General features: G+C 30.6%; 1 protein-coding gene across 1 annotated transcript in view; it reads left to right on the top strand.

Annotated features, from left to right (window-relative positions):
- LOC129226409 (signal transducer and activator of transcription 5B-like) overlaps positions 1–21,645 on the top strand; it is a 112,172-nt gene that overhangs the window by 3,128 nt on the left and 87,399 nt on the right. The window contains exons 2-3 of the mRNA XM_054861008.1: positions 18,427–18,465; positions 20,304–20,431. Of these exons, the coding sequence (XP_054716983.1) occupies positions 20,304–20,431 (128 nt within the window). The 5' untranslated portion in view covers positions 18,427–18,465. The remainder of the gene's footprint in view (positions 1–18,426; positions 18,466–20,303; positions 20,432–21,645) is intronic.

The following is a 21,645-nucleotide window of genomic DNA, read 5'->3' as shown; positions in this document are numbered from 1 at the left end:
AAGGAGCAGCATGTATAGCCATTCAAGTATTTCATTAATATCCTCTTTATTATTAAATTGCAAAATTTAAAAAGTAATAAATAAAATTTTCATTGGAAAAGTTAAAAATCAGATTAACAATTGTCAAAAATGATGAAACTTACGTTATGATGATGTCCAAAATCCGTTACCTACAGGAAAGCAATGTCCAAAATCTGTTACCTACAGATTGCTGATTTAATTTGCTAATTAACAATTTTTACAAATACCTGCTGTCTTTTCATGTTCATATATTGTGTTCTAGGTATGCATACTATAGAATAAAATCAAAATTGATGTCAAATTCGAAAATTTTTGAAATTGCTCAAAGTTAACTTTTTTGTTCCCACCTTTTGAGAACTGCCCATACACACCTTTAAAAAAATCAAAATGATTAAAATTTCTTTGGAATTTAAAATTTTTTGTCAAATCATTAAATTAAATTTACAGTTGCTTTAAAGCTATTTAGCGAGTGAAGTGGTTTTTACTGCAATTTAAAATATTTTGCCAAAAAAACCAAAAAAAAAGACATCAAGTAATATCTTTCGAATGTAAATTTGTTCCCCAACTATATTGTTTATCGCCAAACTCGTCCAGCAACCACGCTATCATAATCCATCCGTCTAACGAAAATAAAAAAATCCAGTGGAACATTAAAAAACCATTGTCGGTAAAAAAGAAGAAAATATCGTACATTTCACTCGGATAAAAACAAATCAAAAGTTTCTTTTCTTTCAAAACAAATCGCTAAAACAATGAATTACATTTACGGTTGCTTTAAAACAATAATCCTAGACTGAACTGCTCAGCACAAAGTGACCATGCTACCGGAACCCAGCCCTTTTGCGAGTGAAGTGGACGCTTTTCTTTGGCAATAATAAATGTTTCGCCAAACAAACAAAAAAGTATGAAATCACATTAACAATAGCTTTTAAATCTTTATATATTAAGAGCTGCGTTGCCCGGCTTTGCTCGGTCTACCTTGAAAATAAAAATTGTGTCAAGTGACATATATTCAACAATCAGGCTTAAATAAAAAAAACCTTGCAAAATTACCCTTCCATACAATGAAGACAGATATTAAAATACTTTTAAGAAATTTTAAAAGCGTAACCCTGGAAACAAGAAATAAAATAAGTTTAAGAAATTAAATGCAAAATAAGGAAAGAAACAATGGATTCAAAAAGCATAACCATGGAAACGTGAAAATAAAATGTTTGACAACCTGAATCAAAATGACATTTTTTGAATTTGATTTAAAAACGCTTGTAACTTTTCCTTTGAAGATAAAAGCTAAGTTCAACCTTGAGATCAATAGAGATCTGGAGTAAAAAATGTCGCTTTTTCCAATGGTGTCAAAAAGAAAACTGGGACAATTCCTTCACTTTTTATTGATAGATTTAATTAAGAAAGTAGCACCTAAATTTCAGCTAAGCCTAAAAAAGTTAGAGCTAAAAACGCAAATTACTCCCGCAGTAATTACGTTAGAGCATTGAAAATAATCGTTTAAAACGCCGAAAATTCTACCCTTTTCAACGATATATAATACCCTATGTGCAAGTAATTTTTCACTCCGATGTTCGGGAATTTATGTGAAATTTGGGCCTAGATTGCAATTAAAAAAGAACTATTTATCAGATTTTTTCAAATTATATCCTATGTTACTCAGTAAAAAAGCACTTTTCATATAGAGTTAGAATTTTTGAAATAGTTGCAGTGGTTCCGGAGATTATCTAGAACAAATAAACACACAAAAATCCGCCCGCTCTCTTTGTAATATTAGCATACTCGCCAACTCTACTGTTTTTACGGGAGACTCCCGTTTTTAACTTCCATCTCCCGATTTCCAGTTTTTACAATTTTCTCCCGTTTTTTCAGTCGATCATCAAAAAGTTTCATTTTTTTCTCAATAGATTGCGCCCCTTTCTAGCCAAGCCTTTCCACCAATGTCAGGGAATAAGAATGTTTCCAGTTAATAACTCTGTTAGTAAAAATTAATTTTTTGGAAGCTTTCCACATTGCATGTTCAACGAGGCACGTGCTGCGCCGAAAATTGCAGCAGATTTCAGTCTTTTTGCATCTTGAAAATATTTCAATTATTTTTAAAGTTTGAAGTTATTTTAACATGTGCTACCATATACCTACTTATTATATATGGGTACGTCCACAGCAATTGAACCTTTTTTCACAAATTTTTTTTTTCATGAAACCTCAAGTGTTATACACCATTTTAATCCTCAGAAATTGATGTTACTGAAAATGTAACTTAAATTTCCACATAGATAAATATACAATGAAAATTTAATGGGAATTAAGATCACTCAATTTTATTTCCACTAAGGCTTAAAATGTTGATTTTGTAAAACTGACTAAGGATCTCCCTTTTTTCAAAAAAATAGATACTTTGCATTTAATTTAATAGAGTATAATCTTATTTATCATATGTATGTAGTTAAAACATTTTTATTATTAATTAATAGCTAATTTCAAGTGCTTAATTAGTAGTCAATACATGCATGTCACAAGAGTAACAAAAACATATCAAAGCTTTAATTTTGAAAAAACTTTTTAAAATTTTCACTTCAAACTTCATATTTTCTGATTTGTTAATATCAGACACATTTTACACTAAATATTTCATTTTTTTAATCCATAGATTAAGCTCTGGGGTGATGTCACAAGAGTAACATTTTACTGTCACAAGAGTAACATTTTGTTCTCAGTAGGTTGACTTCTAATTCTAAGTAATACTAAAATGAAATCAAATAAATAAGATCAAAATAAAAATAAACAACAATCCTTCAAGTTGAGTAGTTATCTTTCTGATCAGAATAATTCTGAAGTATTTAATTAGACACTTAATCAAGGTGATTAATTCTTAATTATACTTCATCAGTGGATCAATTCTTCAAACACATTATACTTTTAATTATGCTATTAGTATATATTTTCATATACTTTCTAATTGTGTTTTATTTGGAATGTATGAAATATATAAGGTTTAGTGAAACAGCTCAACTTATTCATTTTTAGTTTAATATGCACATGGTGTTTGCTTTCTTCTTAGTGTTACCATTACTTAAAATTTCATTTTGGTTTCAACAAGAAGTCTGTTTGCAATGGAGGAAATAGCTCAAAATAAGAGAAAAAATGCTGCAGAGCGTCAGAAATTATGGAGGCAAAGGCACAAAAATGGAAAAGAATATTTGAAGATGAGAAAGAAGCAAAACAAAACATATTATGATAAAGTGAAAGGATTGATATCAGAATCTGAAAAGGCTTTGGCAAGAGAAAAGGCGAAGCTTAGGAAAAGAAAAAGTAGAGAATTAGCAAAAGTCAGACATGGTAATGAAACAAAGAAATCTTTAACTCCGCAAGCTTTAAGGAGAATGATGAAGCGTATAGAAAGAAAACTTCCAAGATCGCCTACTAAGAAGCTTTCTATCATTACAAATTTAGCTCAAAAATCTGGTGTAATTCTAAAAACCACCCCAGTTCCTAAAGCTAATGTTTGTTTAACTAGCACAACGCATAAATTAGTAACCGATTTTTATCTTCGAGATGATATAAGTAGAGTTGATCCTTCAGCTAAAGCTGCATTAGTACGGCGTAAGAAGAATCAAAACAATGCCATAAATCCTAGGCGGTATTTATTATTCACAATAAGGGAAGCTTTCCAAATATTTAAAGACACATTTCCTGACATTAAGATTGGGAAATCATCATTTGTAGCAATGAGACCTAGTTTTGTAAAACCATATAGAGGCATTCCCCAGAACATCTGTATTTGTCGATACCATGAAAATTTCGAAGAAATTTACAAAGCAATAGCAGAAGTATTACCCACCTTTAATGTAGGATCACCTAAGGATTTAATAGATTTTATTTGTTGTGATACATCTTCATTTGAGTGTATGAACTCTGAATGTGTGATTTGCGAAGATAATATAAAAATACTTTTTGAAGAAGTAGATATCCAAAATGAAGAACAACGTATTAGTTATTTTCAGTGGAAAAGCATTGCAGGACGTTTTGAGAAGATAAAAGTAACTGAAACCATCATTAATGCTTTACATGATTTGAGAAAGCAATTGTACCCTTTTCTGCTTCATTTATTCACTCAATCCTCAACTCAGGCATATTTTCAGTATGCAAAGAGCAACACAAATACTGAAAGTATTGTGTTGCAAGTAGATTTTGCAGAAAACTATACCTGCCTTTATCAAGATGAGATCCAGTCTGCACACTGGTCAAATCCGCAAGTTACTGTTTTTACAGCAGTCATATGGTGTGAAAGTGGCCAAGTGAAATCGTATGCTATTGTTTCTGATAACATAACACATGATAGATTTTATGTAAATGCATTTCTTCGCAAAATTTTAGAAGACTACCTTAAAGGAAACGCATCTGTAAAAAATGTAAGCATTTTTTCTGATGCTTGTGCAGCACAATTCAAACAAAAATACAATTTTTCTAACATGTCTTTGATTAAATCAGATTACAATTTGAACAAACTTAGTTGGACATTCTTTTCAACAGCGCATGGAAAAGGAGCTGTTGATGGAATTGGTGCTGTTGTTAAAAGATACGTTTGGGGTGAAGTACGTGCTAAAAAAGGAATTGTACGAAATGCTGCAGACTTCACAAAAATCGTTGATGGAAAAACAAAAGTCAATGTTATCCACATTTCAAACGAAGAAATCGAAACACCCAAAGAACGTGTGTCACCTCAATGGGAAAAAGTAAAAAGTGTGAAAGGCACGCAAAAAATACATTTTGTTGAAGCAAGGCGCGATGCAATCCACTACAAGCCCTATCCGCAACATCACTCATTCATAAAATATAGATTTAATACCGAAAACATTGATGAAAAAAGTGACAATACTGATGATGACAGTGAGGTTTTACTTAGCTCAGAAGCAAAGAATGAGAAGCTGCAATGTGGTCAATGGGTATCTTTAACATATGATGGTGCATGTTTTTATGGCATGATAACTGCTGTTATGAATGAAGAATACCAGGTTAAGTGTTTGGTCCCAACAAAAATAAAAGGAGTTTTCAAGTTTGAGCCTGATGAGCACAGTATTTGGTAAAAAAAAAACCAAATTATAGCTAACGCTGATGCTCCCACCTTAATCAACTCTCGAGGATTTTATAGAATATAATTGTTTTATTATTTATTAAATTTTCCATGCCTTAAAATGTAATAAATGTTTAAAAGTTCTATTATATGAAAATAAATGTATCAAAGTATCAATTTAGTGTCTTAAAAGTGTATCAAATGTTACATTTGTCCAGAAATACTATTTTGGACAAATTGTCACAAGAGTAACGTCACAAGAGTAACACTCTGTTTTTTACAAAAACAAGTACAATATGTTAACTTGTAATCAGATAACTTTTTTGCTACTATCCTTTTCAAGAGCAATAATACCTTTGGTAAATCTCTGAATTTCAATCTATTATTCCTGTACAATTCACAGGACTTGTAGCTCAAACTTAAAATTTGAAATTTGCCTTTTCCATTGGTCACAAGAGTAACAAATGTTTAATCTTCTCCCAAGGGAAGCAAAATTTCTTAAATTATAATTCAAATATGTTTTTTTAAGCAAAACACACATGACTTTCTGAAATAATCCTGAATTTTAACCTAAATGTATAATGTGACATAATAATTGGAAATAACCACACAAATTTTCTCTGATGGTCACAAGAGTAACGGTGGACGTACCCAATTTGACTGAAAACTGTATCATTCTTCTTTTTACCTTTCTCTCCTCACAGTTAAATAATACTGCCGAAAAATATACTATCTGCCCCAAAGCATACAAAATACTTCGGTGAGTTTCGCTTTGTATTTCGTTTGTATTTACAAAATGGTTATGAATCATTCATTTCATTCATCATTGTATTATCCTTCAATTTTTGTTCTATTTCAAAAACAGCGATTTTTCATCAAACCAGTTTTATTGTCGTTTAAATATCATAATGATCTTGCTCATTCATTAACTAAAATGTTTTATCATCTTAATGTAAAATATAGTCATAACTAAAATTTTATATAATTTATAGTTATTTGTTCTTATTTCTCCCTCATGAGTGCCCATATAGGGCGGCAAGTGGGGGCTCAAGTCCTCCCCTCCTCCCCCTGTGGAAATGAGAACTTCCTTGCTTTTTGTAGGGTCACACGGGGGAATTATGGGTCCCACTCTTTCTGGGGTAAATAATGGTCATCAAATTTTTACTGTTAAAAAATGCTTTTGCAAAAAAACTAAATTATGCTAAGTCATCCTTATACATTCAATTTTCCTATACTAAGGTCAAAAACAATGCAACAGTAAAGTAAATAAGAGAGAAAAAAGAATTTTCACACACTTCTATAAAAACATCTTCCAAAAAAGGTTGCCTAAAAAAATCATAATTTTTTTTCAAGATTCGTGTCTGTGAATACACTGTTGAAGGAATAATTTTGTTGGTGCTGTTTTTTAATATCAAACAATCTAAGCTTTTCATACCTACATACATTTTTTTCTTCTTTTAAAAAAAAAGTTAGAATAATTCTGAGTCAGTACATTTTCTGATATTTTAGATGTTTTTCTTGTTTATTTCTGCGTGAATAATATAAGTATTAACTTCAACTTATCCTTTTCTGTGCCAAACTCTCTCTTAAAAAGAAATTTTAATGCTCTAAGTGCAGCATTATAGATATTTTCTCATCTTCAATTGCTGCCCTTTTGGCTAGCAAATCAATTTCAGCTTTGCAGATAAACTATGTCAGCATGCAATTATGGCACACTTCAAGAACTAAAATAAGCAACAAGTTAATACAAATCATTTAAGTACCAAACAAGGAGACAAATTCGATAGTTATAACAAATCAAACTCGCTTGTCTATCCCTTAACTGCAAGAGAAATCGAATTTACAAATGTAGTCAAAATGAGAAAAACTCTGCTTGCAAAGAAATAAAAGTACCTCAACCAGCTAATATAGACAGCACTTAAATGCAAAATGAGCTTATTTTGGAATTGTTTATGACAACAACAAAAAAGAGGAAAGAATTTGCAAAAACAATCCTGTTTTAAAAATTTCAAAAGATGGTGCTATAACCAAATTCATTCTGTACTTGAAAATCAGATATACTTTGTTGTATATGTTGATAGTAACATTTCTACAACAGGAAAGTAACTTAAATTTTGGACAAAGAAAAAGCAGAAATGAATTTTTCTGGAACAAGGTGTCGAAATTTTAGTTAGTTCAAGCGAGACATTTCTAGAAGTAATTTGAAATAAGTTCATTTTTTTCAGTCTAGTTAATTGAAATTGAAATGAAAATCCTTGCGGTTGATAGAAACATGAATGATGAAGGAAGCATACAACTATTAAAGAAATTTCTTCATTGGAGTGTAGGCTTTGAGTGTGATTGGCAAAGTGCAATAGCCAATTGTAGTTGACTAGTAAGAGCAATCTTGCATAATATAGACGAACGCGCGAACGGAGTTCGCAGAAATTTTTTTTCGAACTGCTAACGTTGATTTAAAAAAAATAAAAAAATGTAAGGGAATTTTTAAGAAAATCCCAGAGTTTATTTAAGTTAAAGCCTTTCTCCAAAAGCCTTTTAAAGCACATGTGTAAAAAAAATAATGGTTTTGGCAGTTTTCTTCAGTTGGTGAAAAATAAGCAAACTATATGTTATTGTAAAAAAAAAATGATTTAAAGCATTTTTTTTTCTTTTTTCATATTTAAATATAAATTTAATTTTTTATTCAAGAGTGAGTTAGGCAAAATAATTATTTGCAGAAAATTTTCCAGTTAAGATTTGTGTTCGCAGAAAGCTTTTCATTTTATCTAAGTCTGAGTAAGAGTAACTTCAAATTTATTTCAATTATAATGTGTTATTTCTTAAACATAAAACTTTTTGTTACTAAGAAATGATAATTTAGAACAATTAATCACTTTTAACATGGATTACTTTAAAAAAAAGGGGAGGGGTGACCCATATTTGCCCCATGAATGACCCATAATTGCCCCGATCTGGGGAAATTCCTGGTCACTCATTAATTTAAATAAAGTAAAAAATAATGTAATTTTAGGTAAAGGGATTATTTGAATAATTTCTAAATTGTGTAAGCTTACTCCCTGCCAAATTAAATCGTTTTATCCTTTATACTTAAGAAAATATTAAAATGTTATGGTATTTTGACCCATAATTGCCCCGTCTGACCATACTTTTTCTCTGGAAAAATGTAAAAACATTTTTTCACCAACCATTAATGAATAAGTTATCAAAAATGTCAAATTTTGATAACTAATCTGTACTGAAATCAGTTTCCATGGAGAAAATATCCTGCTAAACCATAGGGAAAATATCTGCCCCCCCCCCCCCTTTTTAAAATTTTGCATATGCCCTTGCGACCGGCATATTGCCATGCGCAATTCTTTTTTGTACCCTAAACAAGAATCACCTTAGTCCTGTGATGCAATCAGAGGGGGGCCCACAGTGCCCGTTGTCACAACAGAATGCTGAGTTGAATTGTCTTAAAAGATCTTTCTTGCAGAAAAGAAGAACAAAGAACGTTTCTTAGGGGAAAAAAGTTATTTTAATATGAAAAAAAAGTTAGGAAAACCCATAATTCTTTGAAAAAGAAATTGTTGAATTAAAAACTTAACAGTTGATGACTATTGATCATCTAATTCTGCTCCTTTATGTCTCCTGTTAGTTCATTCCCGTCTTCTTCAGTTTTTCTCTTTTCTACTTTATCTGAAAATAAGAGAGCTGTGCCTCCAAAGCATACCCCGCCCCCCTCCAAAACCATTATAGATAGTTCCGAATTTTGTTTTCAGGGCCCTAATTTTTAAGCGATTTCCTGAAGAAGAGCCCTGATTTCCGCTATCTAACAACATTGAGGATGATCTCGAATCTCATCCCTCTAATATCTGAAGAGAAAAAAAAAAACGACCAAAGTTGCGTTTTTTGAATTTTAATTTTGCTAATTTCATGAGCCTAAATTCCTTTTTTTTTTTAAATATCATCAGGTTGTATACAACTTCCTTTTTGGAACTTCGATTTTGAAACATTGAGTGAAGGTGGTAAATCGATCAAGAGACATTTCTTGGGACCCGTTACTTTTTTTAACGTAAGCAAATGCTGGACTTTTCAGTAAGCAGACCATGATAATAACGTTTTTAAGGCCTTAATTTCAAAAACTTTCTGGTGAGTGTATAAACCTTCCCTTCCTTTAAGATAACCAAAAAAAATTTTTTATTGCGTTTTTCAAGCGTAATTTCGGAAATTTTCCAGGGTAGAACCCCCTGAGGTTCAATATTTTACATTTTTCCTACAGGGTTTTCATTCCCCCTTCCTTCCTTTTTTGAATGTATAATTTGAAATATATATCATCGCCTCACAGCAACAGTAAGATATATTAGTATTATTTCTGGGATTAGATGTCTTACTGTTGTTCTGAGGCGACAATATATAAATATTTGTATAAACAAGTAAGCCCACCCCCCTAAAACGACTTTCTGGGTGCGCCACTGCCTCAGCCGCCCCCAGAACAAAATCCTGGATTCCCCATTGCTCAATGTCAAAATTTGACTGGAAAAAATTGCTTTTTGAAACATTTTTTTTTTTTTTTTGCAAAAATTTCTCCTGACCCTAGTTTGGGCATATTTTGCAATTTTGCACTCCTGATAATATATAATAATGTTGAAAAAAACATCTGGAATGAACCATGTTACTTTTCTCTAGAAAAGAAATATATAAAAATAGACGTCACATACATATTTATACATTTGACATCATTCAATTCAGATCTTAACGTTCATTTTATTGTATGTTATTTTTTTTTCAAAGGTAACAAGATAAATAATCTTTCAATCATTTCTTCACTAGAAATAATTTAATGATATTTTACCTTTTTTTTTTTTTGAAAAAGTATGTATCCTTTCTATCAGTGAAAAAATATTGATTTTTTTTAAATTATTTTTTTAAATTAATTTTTTTCCTTGCTAGTTTTTTTTAAATAAAAAGTAGCATACCAAGAAAAAAAAAGAAGTAACCTAAAATTAATCAGCACATTAGAACAAACTCTTTTTTTTAAGCCGCACCACCCAAGTGCTCAGTCATAAAAATGATATTTTTGCTAAATTTGATTAGTTGCAGAGTGGGTATTCGACACTCTTCTGTAATGAATTTTTCAATAATTAAGTTATTATAATATTTTTAAAACATTTTAGTTTAGTAATATTAGTACTAGCTGACACCTGCAAAGCATTCACACTTGAGAGCAATGATTCAAAATTCCTATTTTTTATTATTAATAGCAGGGTTGTTTGGTTTAAACCAATTGGTTTTTTTTAAAAAAATGGTTTTAAAAAAAAGCCCAAAAAAAAAAAGAAAAAAAAACATTTTACAGGTTTACATTGATTTCCCCACACATATTGAAAAATGTAAAATTCCATTTATGCTAAGTTGCAGAGATAAATACTAAAATTGCAAAGTTGCTTCTTTAAAATGTATTACAAGCTTTAATCGAAAAAAAATATTAACATATTTTTTATTTCATATATGTGCCATAAAGCAGGTTTCAGTCAACTTCCATCATTATGCTTAATTTGCATGATTAGTTAAGATTTACTAAGGATTGAATCTTTTATTGTAGATGCAATCCATTATATTGCTCACTCCTGTTGCAGGGGTGTGACATTTTTGCCCATTTATTTGCACTTTCCTGGAATTTTATCTTTGACTTGTAAGGTAATTAACAGTCTAACTTAATTGTTTGCACCTAGTGATGTAAAATACCCGGGTATTTATTTTTAGGGGTAAATACCCAGGTTATATACCCGGGTAAATACCCAAAATGGGTAAATACCCAGGTATTTATTTCAAAAATTTATATTCAACTAAAATACTTTTCTGTATACAACCAACAATATACAAAACAATAAATTTTTGCCCAAAAATTGTATTTTGATCACATATTTAAAGAATTATTGTGTGAAACAGCTTAGCAATCTAATATGATATTCACATTAAATGTGTTGGATATGCCTGATCAATGTCGATAGCCAAATTTCAGATATAAAAAGCCATTCTACAAAAAGTAAAAAGATTAACTGGTTACAAAAAAAGCAAACATCAATTTTTTAAGGTCCTAGTCTTTTATAACGCAGTAATATGTCCCTGCATGACATCAAAATGTAACGAAATGTCGCTCAATTTATTATTACTATTTATTTACTTATATCTTATGCAGAAATTTCCTCCAAACTTAGTTCAATTGTTCAGGTGTATTCTGTATCACATACACACACATATATATACACACACACACATAATATACATAAACATTTAAAATTTTTAATCTTTTATTTTAGGATTTATGTTTAAAAAAGAAAATAGTCACCTTTTAATACCACCTAAAATTTTTTTGCAAAATGCGCAATTATTAGGGGATTTACCCTGCCTTCGGAAAAATACCCAAAAAAATATTTACCTTCCCACCCTACAGGGGAGCAAATGCAAATGAGCAAGGCAACAGAAAAGAATATTTTGCTTTTTTTTGCTTATTAATGTGAAAACTGTTTCTATATTTTCCATGTTATCACTTAAATATCAATAAAATAAATAACACGATAGTCTTAATAACTTCTCAGTTTATTCTTCCAAACATCCCTCATGCTTCCTTTTTTTTCATTTTGGATATGACTAACCTAGATTGTGATTTTGTTATCCTGAAGTTCATAATGAATTACTTATACTTCTCCAATTATGACATTGAAAAGAAAGATTCTTTGGTTCACCATATGTTTCTTTCATGATTTCATCAAGTCTTTCAATAAAAAAATATTATAAACTGTGTAATACATATATGTATCTATCAGTTTTACCAATTATTTCACATTTAGATTTTTTTTAAAAATCCCATTCACTTTTTTGCAATTTTTGTAAAATACCCAGTTTTTGGATATTTACCCAGGCCTTGGGTAAATACCCGGGTAAATACCCAAAAAATATTTACCTACCCGCTGGGTATTTACCTGATCCACATCACTATTTGCACCTAAAAATAAAGATTTGTTCTGCAGGTGAACACAGATAATATTTTTCGAATCAAATTTAAAAAAAAAAAAGTTTATACTTCATATTATGATACATAATAGTTCCTTATATTATAATGTGGGAAGATTAAAAGATAAATTTTTAAATTCCCAGAACAAAATGCAAATGTATGTGTAAAAATTGATTGAGAAATATATAAATCTTTACATATAAACTACACTCTTCATTGGTGTTTTTTTTTTTTTTTTTTTGGATTCTGTGTGCTCAAAAGATTTTGATTGGCTATACTCCTATGCTGCTTTATGACTACTGGGTGCAGATAATTCTTAGTTTTTTCCCCCCTTTTGTTCATTGGAATTGGGATTTTGGTATTTGCTTTGCCTTAGCTAACCTGTGCAGTTTACAAAAGTTACTTACTCATATTGTTTTAAAAAGAATGTCTAATTCTGGTAGAAAAAAAGACCTAATCTGGCTTTCATTTGATGAAATCAAAAATGAAGCCAGTATTTTGTATCATAAAGGGTCTATATATACATGCATACTAATATGTTAATCAAGTCAAACATTTCAATCAATATTTCCCCGCAGAAAGCTATTTTAATTATTTAATTTACAGGGGTCTGTCCAGGATTTTTTACAGGGTCCGTTTTTTGTGAAAAATTAAATAATTTTGTGAAAAATGAATAAATTTTGTGAAAAATAATTAATTTCGCAAAACAAAAAAAAAATTTTTTTTTGTTAAAACGAAATTTTATAATTTACAGATGGCACAAACTGCATCAATTGAACTTAAAGTTGAATGTTTTCCTCTTCTATGTCGAGAATATCATTTTGGAGTGTTTTTCTGATATTTGGCGGGGGGGGGGGGCATCGCTCTCTCAAGTATCAATATTTATCTACCATTCTACATTTTGTTAAATTATACTACAAATATTTCTGTCCAGTATTTAAAATAATTGTAACAAAAAAATAAATAAATAAAATTCAGAATAGGGTTCAGCATTTAACTTTGTGACCCAAGACACTCTTAAAAAGCACAGAATTTCGTTTAAAACTTATAAATTCCATGATTTTAACAAAAATAAAAAGTTATTTTAATTGTTTACCTCTTAACAAAGCGTAATAAACATCAAAAATTCGAAAAATCGGATTCCGATAGCGGATGCAAAGAGATCGCAATCCTCAAAGTGAAGGCATCAAAAGTATAAAAACGACTTGTAAAAGAAATATTTTTGATAAAATTATTTTGAAATTGCATTTTAGAGTCCTATGATAAACATTTCATTAACATCTGTGGACACAGTTGAAGCAAAAAAAATAAATAAATAAAATAAAATAAACCATCTATTCAGCATTTTAATTTTTGACTCATAGCAGAAAATGGAATTTTGCTTTAAAAACTTGAACTGAGAGTTCTAACAGAAACAAAGAGACTTTTCATTTATTTGCATCCTAATAAAGCGAAGTTAGCTCGAAAAAATAACAAAATATGACTCTGATATCGGATGTTAAAAGATTGCATTTTTCAAAATGTAGACATCTAAGGGGGAAAAAACGGTAATTAAAAGAGTTTATTTAAAGTTAATCATCCTTGTTAGCATCCAAAAATCAAAACCCATATAATTTTCTCCCAAAATAACAATTAAACATCGCACTGCACCGTAAAAACGCAAATATTGACAAGCTAGTAAAATGATGAGAATATTTTCTAATCAAGTCATTATAAAGGTTCAACGCCAGACGCTAAGTGGTGATAATTTTGAAGTTGGTAACCCTATCTGAAGCGATCATATTTTTTCCCCACCCTTACTATCCTTTTGCAGTTCTAAGTTCATTTTGCAGATATATATTATTATTGTTTATTAAATCATGAGCGGGGGGGGGGAGAAAAGTGCTTACCAATGCCTTTTCAGAAAAGTTTACAACAACACCGCTGCTAATTAGCTGTGATAAAACAAACAACCATTATATTTATTTGGCAGTAGCAATTATTTATCGCTTGCAGGAGCATCGCAAGAGTGCCGATTTTTTTCTTTCAAAATTAGCCGATTTTGTATAAGCTGATCCCTCTAATTTGACTTCAAAAAAGGTTCCAAAAATTATCGGTTTATACACAGAAATATGCGTTATTTTGCTTTCAGATTTGCTCTTTCAATAAACAATTTGTGAAAGATCCGATCTTGTTTATTAGAATTTTGTGAAGGGTCCGTTTTATTTGATCGGGATTTTGTGAAAGGTCCGTTTTGTTTGATCGGGATTTTGTGAAAGGTCCGTTTTGGTTGATCGGATTTTTGTGAAGGGTCCGTTAACGGACCCAAATATCCTCTGGCCAGACCCCTGATTTAGTTACAAGATTTTGTTCTAATCTCTTTAATTAATCAAGAAATTAGGTGTAATGTGACTATTGAATAACTGTTAATTACATGGAACCTTAATTACCTTCCGAAAATTAATTGTTTTTTTCGCAAATAGTATTTAAGCCAAAAAAACCCGGTTTAAACCAAAAAAACAAAAAAAACGGTTTTTTTACCAACCCTGATTAATAGTATTTTTTTGAAAAACAGTCACAATAGGCACATTTCCATGGACACTTTCGACCCTGGAAAAAACCTACTTTTGCACCTTATGCCGGTTATTTGTGGGGGTTTATGTGGAATTTTTCTCCTTCTACTTCCTTCTGGAGTGAAAGTGGAGTTTTTAGCAAGAATGCAAGTTCGTCTACTTGCTGGGTATAGCCGTCAGGGATGCTGGGTAAAAACCGCTTTCTCCGGTACAATGGAAAACCTCTTTTTACATGTAAATGGGAAATTTTTCAACTGGTTGTTTTCGAAGCTGGAGCTGTTATTTACGAGGTAGAAAACTGTGTTGTGAACGCAGCTAATAAGTTTTTTATTTGTTGCTGCTGGCTGTGAAAAATAATACCTTACTCTTAAGTTTTATGAAATGTTGAAAAAAAAGAAGAAATATTATTCGTGACACTGCAATTTACCTTGCTAAAATAAACGTTTCCTTTTCTGATTTTAATGCAACAGTATGACTGTTGTTCTGAATCCTGCAGTGAGTTAAGATTATATGTTCTTGGAAATTAGGATCAAGATCAACCCAAGAGAATAAGATAAATGATTACCTTTGCACTGAAAAGTAAGGTTCAAAATAACGTCAAAAAGCACAATTGCAGATTGCTGCAGATATGTGTTTCGGCGTATCAAGGAATGACTTTTTCAATGCAAAAGAAATGAGTTTATGGATGAACAGATATCCGACAAAAGCTTTTGTCTGATGTCTTTTCATCCATAAGGTCATTTCCAGTCTTGCATAATATAGACGAACGCACAAACGGCATTCAAAAATTTTTTTTGGCTCTGCAGAAATTTTTTTCATTACCAACGTTAATAAAAATTTAAAAAAAAAGAAAAAAATTTCAAAAACCCCACATTTTATTTCTGCTTCTTCCACATCTTATCCAAAATAATCTGAAAAATAATTATTTCTTCTTGAAATCGCGATTATAGTACGCTAATTACTTAAAAGACAAAGGACTAAACGGTTGCAAGTCTAGTCGAGTCCGCTCCTACTATGACTGTACACAGTTTTTTATTTTACACAGCATGGATAGCAAAAGAGACGGAACGATCTCTCCCGCTGTAAATTGAGTTCCAATGCGTTGACGTAGAGAGAGAGGGGGGGGGGAGCACTAATTTAAAACGTTTTTAACAGATAATATGCAAAAAATACGTATTTATTTTTGCAGAAATATTTACTTTCAAACAAGTAAGTAGTTTTGTTGATTTGTGTACGAAATCAAATATCTTCATAAAATTTTCAAGTAAAAAGCAGGTAGCTCATGTTTTATCAGATCTACATAAACTTTTTCACTGTAAAATGAAAATAATTATAATGATCATGTGATTTATATTAAGCAAAAAATAATAGTTTAAGCAGTTACCATTTATATATAATCTCAAAGGTTTTTTTTTTTTCTTTTTGCGATATAGTCATAATTTTGTCAATAAGTCGTCTAACTTTACATGTAAGGCATTATTTTAAAGATTTTTTTTTATTGCATTTGGCAAAAAATAAACAGAAAATACATTTATTTAAAAAAAAATCGGTTTATTCTGTTTTTGTTAAACATTTCTTTAATGTATAGCTCCCAACGGGAGTGAGACTGTACAGCTAAGGTGGTTAGAGCATCGGGCTAGGAACTAGGAAGACGAACACTGGTTTTGTTTGTCTTTGAATAACTTATTCCCTTGGTAAAGTTTGAAATAACGTGAAAAAGCAAATTGCACATTACTGCAGACACTTATTTTAGCGTTACAAGAAATGCTTTTTTCAATGCAAAAGAAATGAGCAGACTTAGATACATTCAGTCAGGGTTGGCAAGGTTTTGGACACTATTGTAAAAACCACGGTAAAAACCCTGGTTTTTACCATCCTGTCCAAAACCCTTGTGTCCAAAAATATCCAAAACTATATTTTTAGAAAAATTATATTCTGTGAGAAAACACCAAAAACAAAATAAAATGTATCAAAGTAATGCTTTATATTAAACATTTATTCAATGGAGAACATTCAATTTATTTATGCAGCTCATTTTAATCTAGTTACATTGAAGTTGAATTCTTGATTAAATTTTCAATTAGTATGCATTAGTTTATTATTATTATTACTATTATTTATTATTACTATTTTTTTTTTTGATAATAGTAACCGAATTTCCCTATGTTTATGCATATGTGCAAATAAAAGCAGGGTTGGAAAGGTTTTTACCATCCTATTCAAAACCCTTGTATCCGAAAGTTGTCCAAAACTATTTTTTGAGAAACTATATTTTGTAAGAAAATATCAAAAACAGAAAAAATTGTGTCAAAATTATTTTTTTCACTATTCACTTTAATATGTTTATTCAATGTAAACATTCAAAAATAAATAAATATGTAACTTATTTATGCAGCTGATTTTAATCTAGACACATAGACATTAAATTCTTCATTTGTATGCAGGAGAGTTTAATCATCGATTTATTGTTTTTAAATCTATTATTTAAAAAGTAATTTTTGTCAAAACATCATGTAAAATTTATTTTAAAAAAACATTACAATTATTATTATTTTTTTAACCACCTAATTATTGCACATTTAACAACATTCCTTTGAGTTATAAATGGATTTGAAATTAATTGTCTTGGTAGTGTTGTGAATTTCCTTTCATAACTCTAGCAACTGTTACATAAGGAAGATTTTATGTAATAGTTATGGGCAATTTCTTTAAGAAAAATATTTTTTAAATGAACATTTTGGAGAAAAATATTATCAAATACTCATTAATTAAATCTCATTAATAAATATATTTTTGCTTCATGAATATTGCTGTAAATACTAATTGATTAGATTATGACCCTTTAGCTTTAGCATTGTGTTGGACAGTTTAAGACAGTTTCAGACACTTTTGGACAGTTTTAGACAGTTTTGGACGGTAAAAACCACTTGTCCTGTCCTAAACCAGTTTTGGACAATCCAAAACCCAACCCTGCATTCAGTACTTCAGTTAGTGAAAAATAAGTGTAAACAATATGCTGTTGCAAAATAAATAAATAAAGCTCCCCCCCCCCCCATTTTTTATATTTTTGTGTTTAAATAAAGTGTGAATGAGGCAAAATAGTTATTTGCAAAAAATTTTCCAGTTAGGATTTGTGTTCGCAGAAAGCTTTTCATTTTATCTAAGACTGCTCATTTCTTTTGCATTGAAAAAATCATTTCGTGTAACGCCAAAAAAGGTGTCTGCAGTAATGTGCAATTTGCTTTTTGACGTTATTTCAAACTTTACCAAGGGAATAAGTTATTCAAAGACAAACAAAACCAGTGTTCGTCTTCCTAGTTCCTAGCACGACGCTCTAACCACCTTAGCTGTACAGTCTCACTCCCGTTGGGAGCTATACATTAAAGAATGCTTAACAAAAACAGAACGAACCGATTTTTTTTAAATAAATGTATTTTTTGTTTATTTTTTGCCAAATGCAATAAAAAAGAATCTTTAAAATAATGCCTTACATGTAAAGTTGATGACTTATTGACAAAATTATGACTATGTCGCAAAAAAAAAAAAAAAAAAACCACCTTTGAGATTATATATATATGAATGGTTTTTTAATGTTACATCCATTTATAAGGATAGTGTTTTACATATTTCTCTTTTTTCTTTTTAAATAAAAATCTACTGGTATTTTTCTTGATGAATAATTTTAAATGTAGTTATATTTTCCCTCTCTTTTGGTTGCACATTCGGTTATAATTTATGAAATATTTTACTAGAAAGTGAATGATTCTTTCTTTTGTTTATAGGTCTATTTTTTGCAACTTGATTGAATTCGGCAATGTTCAGTATGTATAAAAAATTCATTCCCTTCATTTCTAAGCATGACATATCATAAAGGTTTTTTTTTTTTGAAGCTATAGAAAAAAATGAGAATAAAGTTTGCACATGCATAGCATTACTCAGACACACAGTAGTTCTGAAAAGTATTATGAATTACTTTTGTACTTAAATACCACAAAAATAACTCCCCCCTACCCTCTTGCACTCTTGGAAGCCTGTAATTAAAATAATAGAAGTCTCTTTTTCCACTTATAATATAGTGCTCCAAATTAGTGGTTTTTAGTTGTACTTGCAACTATTACTATATTTTCAATGACTGGATTTAAACCTAGCCGTCACTCTGATGCTAAAGTTCAAGATTCACGGTTGGCATGTGGCGACTTAGTTTGAAAATGTGGTGCCTCAAAAAAAACTTTGTTTCCCCTCATGTCCCCAAGAAAAAAATTCCCAAGGTGAATAAGAATTACACACAAACCCAGCAGTTGAGAAAGACAAGTGCTTTAGAAGCATAAGCCTAAGGGTAAACACTGAAGGGGGGGGGGGGACTGATTGGGGAGGATCGTTTTTTGACCAGAAATGCAATATTTCAACGATGCATGAAATAGTGATGTGCCGGATCGTTAAAAATGTATATCCGTGGATATGGACACAGATCGTTATTGTCTAGATCTGTAAATATAGATACAGGACTCACGTTTTTGTTTTCACCCAATTCAATTGTAACCCAATTTTGCTTTTTACCCAATTAATTGTCCAAGAATAAGATTTTGTCATGGAATCTTTTTCCGGTCATCACAAAGGCACTATTTCATTAAAAATTTCATCTACAGCGAAAACTTAATCAAGAACATTGTTTATTCTTAGAAGACGTTGCCGCAAAAATTGGGGGAGAGTTGGGAGGAATAGCACCGAAGTAAAATCGGAAAAGTTAGTTCTAGCTTGCTTTGTAGAGGGTGTTCTACTAAACAAGAAACAGGTAAAAATGGAAGCATATTATTATTCATTTTTTAAAAAACCCTGTTCAATTATTACCTCTCTATATCCTGAATAGGTTCACAATCAATACTCAGAAATTACTGTGAATTAAATTGGAAATCGAGAAATGCATTCACAATTTTATTACAATGATGGAAAGACTTTAAGGGGAAAGTAGATAGAGAATGAAGAAATATTATTTTTTGGATATTAGTGCATCACATAAAGTCATTCAACTGGGCAAAATGAGTCTGAAGTTTCTGCCACATTGATTTCAAGAATCCAACCATCGTATCAATTAATATTCAAGACCTTTAAAGCATGATTACTTTCAAGCAAAATGCTGCTGAGAATCACCCGGAACAATTTTCACATGGATGATAACACGTGCCTTGCATGAGAATACACGATGCAAAAACATTAAAATGTACTCCCTGGGGGGGGGGGGGCAGGTATTGTACCTATAGCTGTATTGTGTAATTTTTGTGTTGAATGTTATGTTTAACTTTTTTAATTAAAAACGAAAGAAAGAAATGCATGAGTTTAGATCTTACTCAGTCGAATTAGACATTGCACTAGCAATCATCCAGAATTCTGCACTTCTATTTAAGTAACTGGTATAGCTCATTAAACAATGTACCGATCATAGTCCATTAATGCAATAGAATGTATAGACAACAGCCTCCCTTTATAATGAACACCACCATAATCTAATCTACTGATTTCACTTTTAATAGAATCTCCCGTTGTTTTTGAAATACATTCACCTTAAAATTCTACTCTCCCCAAAAAAAGAGAACCCCTAGTTTAAGCAACAACAACACTTGTTTTCTATGATGAATTACTCATAAGTTTGTTTTATTTCCAGATGGCTCACTGGGCACGAGTGCAGCAACTGCATGGCGAGGCCTTGCAACAAGTAGGACTAGTGTATGGTGATAATTTTCCAATAGACGTGAGATGTGCTCTTGCACCATGGATCGAAAAACAACCCTGGTGGGTGCACATTGTTTTGCCCCTTATTTTGAGTTTTGTTCCATCCTTGTAAGAAATAAAAAATACCTTTGGGATGACAAAATAATTTAAGCACATTTTCAAATACGCAAGTAAGCAATGAAATTGTAAATATTCGTTTTAGCAGTATTTGGCAACTCTTAATCAATGCATAACAAATAGCATAAAACTCACAAGTTGTAATTTTATGCAGAAGAAAGAGCAAAAATCTGCCAAAATTTTTATTCCTTGTTTGTGAATTTAATTACGTTAAATGTCTATTTTTGGACCTCTAAGTTTGATTCTTAATTGAATGGATCTCTGCCTGACAGCAAATGTTTTGAAAATAACTTGATTCTTGAAAAGGCACATGTGCAAAATTAAAAAGTGAAACTTTTGCTTTTTTCCTTTTTTATGACTAAAAGGCAATTCTAACTTATTGTACTTTTTAAAGTCTTTAATATTCTTAACTTTTGGGCAATTCCATTGTAACAGGGGTGACATTCAGATACTTTTTATGGGTTAAATTAACATTTTGAGCACTAAATCAGTTAACAAGTACTAAGAAAGTATTTTAATCATGTTTAACTATGCATTTGCTTGAATAATTGAGTTGAAGCAAAACTGTAGGACTTTTTAATTTTTTGAAAGACATTTTTTAAATCTTGTGACGGGTGTGACATTTGCGAAACATGAGTTTTTACCTGCACTCATATTTTTAGAATTTTCTGTGAATATTTTAATGTTTCATGACTATAGCATTTTTTTCTTTTGAAACACATTCAAAGAAAAATTAATTCATTATATTTATGACAAATTTAAGTTTTTTTACGAAACAGGAACTTTTTTTGTGTTCTGACGGATGTGACAAAATTTGACGGGTGTGACATTGTGCAAATCCGCTACTTGGACGAGCAATTTCTAAAAGACTAGTGATCAGTACAGATGACAAACTTGACAATAGGGAACATAAATTACATTTCATAAGAAAAAAGCTAGTACTGGGTGTGTGCACATTTAGTTTAGCACTTCTCTAATGGCCGCTAACGAAATTAGGTCCACTGTAGCTTTTTTTGGTAATTAGAAACAATTTCTTTTTTTAAATATTGCCTTCTACAGGGAAAAACCAACTGGGTCATCCATTAACTTGCATATTTTTCCTTATTTTTTCTTTAAAGTTAATATGTAAAACAGTTACATAATATTAATAATGTAAT

Source organism: Uloborus diversus, chromosome 7 (genome assembly GCF_026930045.1).
Source record: "Uloborus diversus isolate 005 chromosome 7, Udiv.v.3.1, whole genome shotgun sequence".
NCBI lineage: Eukaryota > Metazoa > Arthropoda > Arachnida > Araneae > Uloboridae > Uloborus > Uloborus diversus.
The sequence above is the reverse complement of the archived record's forward strand: the minus strand, read 5'-3'. Positions and strand labels throughout refer to the sequence as shown.